The sequence below is a fragment of the Alligator sinensis genome, unplaced genomic scaffold (genome assembly GCF_000455745.1).
Source record: "Alligator sinensis unplaced genomic scaffold, ASM45574v1 scaffold752_1, whole genome shotgun sequence".
Taxonomy (NCBI): Eukaryota; Metazoa; Chordata; order Crocodylia; family Alligatoridae; genus Alligator; species Alligator sinensis.
This window is the reverse complement of record NW_005842000.1, coordinates 2,899,550-2,903,452: the sequence shown is the minus strand read 5'-3', so window position 1 is coordinate 2,903,452 and position 3,903 is coordinate 2,899,550. Positions and strand designations below refer to the sequence as shown.

The following is a 3,903-nucleotide window of genomic DNA, read 5'->3' as shown; positions in this document are numbered from 1 at the left end:
CTCAAGCAATGCTGCCCTGAGCTTAGCCAGCGTCAAGTCTCTGCTCACTTTAAGGACCTCAGTCAGTCCTCTCGCTTTTCAGGCCAGGCGAACAAGACCAACCCTCCAAATCTCTAGATTAGTGCATTCACTGAAACTTCTCCCCGAGAACCCGTCGAGGTGTGCAGGGCTCCTGCGCCTCAGGGACCAGCTGCAGAAACCTGGCCAAACATCACAGACCACCAGAGGTTCACAGATCGCCGTTATAGGGGCAGAGGGAAACAGCATCCCAGGCTAGGGCAGGAAACAACACAACCCGCCCCAAGTTTTGGAAGAATCTGCCGTGTTTCTTTGCAAAGTACGCGAGAAGCAGGGGGAGTAAGGGAAGAGCTTCTTTAAATCCGAATCACGGCCGTGCTTTGGCCTAGTCTTGTACGTAAATACGAGATGCAATCGACCAGGCACGGATTAGGAAATGCAATACGCCGACGGCACTCTTTCAAAAAAATATTTATTAGGTTATTAAAGTGACCTGTTGCTGCTGCTGCCGCTGGCAAACTGAGCTTGTAGAAAACCCACGCTTCAACCCCTTTTTGCTGGAGATGGTGAAAACAGCTCCTTATGTACGCACGCTGGCATTTTCTTTTTTTTTTTTCTTTTTTAAACTGAGGACAGTAGCAAGACTGCGAGCGAACTGAATAATCAAAAGACTATTCAAGAACCGCATATTCTAATGGCACCTCTCAAATCTTGCAGCCACAAAGCATCTTTCCAACACAATGGGAAAGGACAACAGCGTGCAGCCACATCAGTAAGGCTCGTGGCTGGACACTTCTGAGCAGAGAATCAGCGCGGACGCGATGACATTTAGGTTTCAGCGTTCACACCCTGCTGAAGTGGAGGAAGTTGAAACACCTGTTGGTGCTGCTGTTTAATGAGTACCTCTGCAGGTTCAACAGTCTGATCCTTCTCACTACACACCCACTTCGCAACCCAGAGAGCTGCAAGATTGGCTTTAAGAGAAAGCAAACAAAACAAAAACCAAACCCGAACTGAAAGTACAGGTTGTGGGAGAAAACGGACGCGGCCCTTAATCCTCAGCGGTTACAGATTTCCCACATCTGTGGATTTCTCTCGTCCCAGGATGGAATCAAACCCTCCTAGCCACTCTCCCTCCTCCACCCCTATGATCAGATGTGGGAACCCAGCATCTTAATCACAGTGAGGAGGCTTCCCATCAGGTAATACTGACATATGGCGTTTTAAACTGTCCCAATCCAATGTCATGTGCAGAAACCAACAACAAGGGTCACCTGCATCAGCCCTGTGACTGCTGCTCATTAGAGGATCTCCCCTGGTCCAAGGCTGCTTTCACTTCACTGCCATGCATCTCTTAGAAGTAACCATCTGTTGAATTCAGCTGCGTGCCCTGTACTGGCCCTCTGCCCAGACACCGACCTCCCAGCCTGCCCTCTGCTAGGAAGTAGCAGTAGCAGATGCTCCCTGGGACTCATGCAGTCATTGAATGATGCCAGACCCCAGAAATACACCTTGGCCACCGGCTCTCAGCTTCTGGAGCTACACCTGGTACTCGCCTGCTCAATGGCCGGTATTTCCTTAACCTTTGCTACTTTCTGTTCATTGCCCTGTGCTGTGGCCCTGCCCGTCCCTGTTCCTCTAACACTCTCTGCTCCAGGATGTCTGGAGACAATCCTGAGCTGGTGAGCAAGGCATGGAATAATGTATTCCTGAAAAGCAGAGGAGGAACTTTTTGACCTTAAACCAGAACAATGCAATTCTCATCCTTCCCTTTTCATCCTTTTTGGAGGGGGGTTCCTCCCTCTGATCACACCTTGTTATTACCAATGTTAGCCGTTCTCCAAGTCTCATTTCCCTGTGCCCTCTTTACGCTGCTCCTTCTTCTCTCAATACAGACAGAAAAAGGCAGCTTCACCCAGAGTATGTCACAGAAACAGTCCCTCCAGGTGAGTTCCCCTTTCATTTCTGCTCCGACTCTTCTGCCACTGTGGTCACCTCAATGGTTGTGGTGTGTTCATCTGATGCTGTTGCACCTTCAACCGCACTAGACGGCACCGTCACAATTGTGCTCCCACCGGGAGCCATTTGTGTTACGTTCTGTATGGCAGTGCCTAGTCCCGGTAAGGTGAGCAACTGGAAAGGGCTCACCACTTTTACCACAGTGCTGCCATCCTGTATGGCGGCTGTGCTGAGGACAGTCAGGTTGGAAGCGTCAGGATGGATCTCCACAGCGTTGGGGAAGCTAGAGCCTGCCGAGGCCAGTACAGTGTATCCCCCCAATAGGGGCGAGGCAGGGGAGCTGACTGCAGAAGTCTGAGACGTGCTTTTCCCAAGCACAGACGTCGGAAGGGCAGACACCACTTTGCCGAGAGGAAGGCTGGCAAGCTGAGAAATTGGCACTCCTGGGGCAACAGCGATTTGGGCAGATTGGGACAGGACGTGCGAAGTTATGGCAGCTGGCCCCGACGTGGCCCTCGTCAGCCGGGGGCGTTTCAAAGGCGCAGGGACAGAGACTGGCGTCAGAGTCATCAGCACGTTGTTGAGGTGCTGCGATTTGTGCTTGAGCTCCTTCGCCCGCTTGCGGTGCTCGTCACACTGCTGCTCCAAAGCTGAAAACAGAGATGGGGACAAGAGTTGAGCACCTACCAGCCGTGGCCTAGCACAAGTCTCCCAGTGGCCAGCGCCCTGGTTCTGATACCCTTGCAACCCCTGAAGTACAAGCAAAACAGGTTAACCGGTCTCTTGGCACTATTCCAGACCTCTTTAGAGTGCACTTTTTGGCTTTAGGAAGAAATCTATGTTCTCCTACAGAAAAGCTGTGCGGGAGCACTGGATATCGCAGGACTAAGAGTTTGGAATGCCCTTGGAGCATACCTGCTAAATCCCGTGTGTACTGTTCTCTCGAACGGTCCATCTGGCATTTGTGGCTAGCCAGAACTTTCTTTACTAGGTCCAGCATGCCAAAGTTCTGGACAATGTTGTTGAGTAAGACTGCATCTTAAAAACACGAAAGGCAGACATAAGGCTTTGAGGAAAATATCATTCCCTACAGACAGGATTGAGCTTCTTCCTGGTAAAACACAAATACGTAACACTAACATTGCCAAAATCTTTTTTCAGGATAACACAAGCAGTCCCAGCTCAGGAATTCATTAACATTTACACTTAAAATGATGAGGCAGGAAGGAGATGGGAATGTGCCAAGGGGTAATTAGGAAAAGGCAGTCCTTTCCCCACAAATACAGATTTTTAAGAGAGGTCTCCAGACAAAATAGTCGGTTGATCTCTGGATAACACTTGCCTAAGAGCGGTCAGAAGACAACGCTGTGTTCACAAGATACACGAGAAAGACTGTGTTACAGAGGGGAAAAAATAAGCCAAGAAAGTCTTCTATAGTTTAAATTTATGAAAAATGCAAATCTAGATCTATTTTCTCTGTTTTTAATAAATCTTTTTCTGGTTAAGAATGTCTGTTATCCAGACAACTTTCCATAGAAATCTCTGAAAAAAACAAGGAAACCCATAACTTCTAAGGAGTTCTCATCACGGGGCAGGAAAAGAGGCATCTTCTCCCAATGAGGCATACAACAAAAGCCATGCCAGGTAGCACACTGGGGAGAAACTGAAAAGACTAAGAAGGACAGAAGAGCTGGCCATGGCATTTGGTCCCAAATGCTGGTGTTCTGTAAAGTATCTAGAAGTAAACATTAAGTTACTGCTTCTATATTCAGAAACCCGTGTGCATGCTTACCCAGCACACATGGCAATTGAACTGCAAAAACCAGCTCATGTTAGCAGCGTGTATTTAAATGGCAAGACTGGTGGGAACTGGTTTGTCAGCTGCTGGAAACAATCTTTTATTTTTTTTTTCCCACAGGTTAGATT

The 3,903-nt window shown here is 48.6% G+C and overlaps 1 protein-coding gene across 8 annotated transcripts in view; it reads right to left on the bottom strand.

Moving 5' to 3' along the window:
- Positions 1 to 473: 473 nt before the first annotated feature.
- Positions 474 to 3,903, bottom strand: part of GMEB2 (glucocorticoid modulatory element binding protein 2) — a 24,848-nt gene continuing 21,418 nt past the window's right edge. For 7 of the 8 annotated variants that reach the window (XM_006021673.1, XM_006021674.1, XM_025201726.1 and 4 more), the window contains 2 exons: positions 2,893 to 3,015; positions 474 to 2,627 (listed from right to left, as the gene is read on the bottom strand). In XM_006021673.1, coding sequence (XP_006021735.1) covers positions 1,978 to 2,627; positions 2,893 to 3,015 — 773 coding nt within the window. In that variant the 3' untranslated portion in view covers positions 474 to 1,977. The remainder of the gene's footprint in view (positions 2,628 to 2,892; positions 3,016 to 3,903) is intronic. The other variant, XM_006021675.1, reaches the window with a different exon arrangement.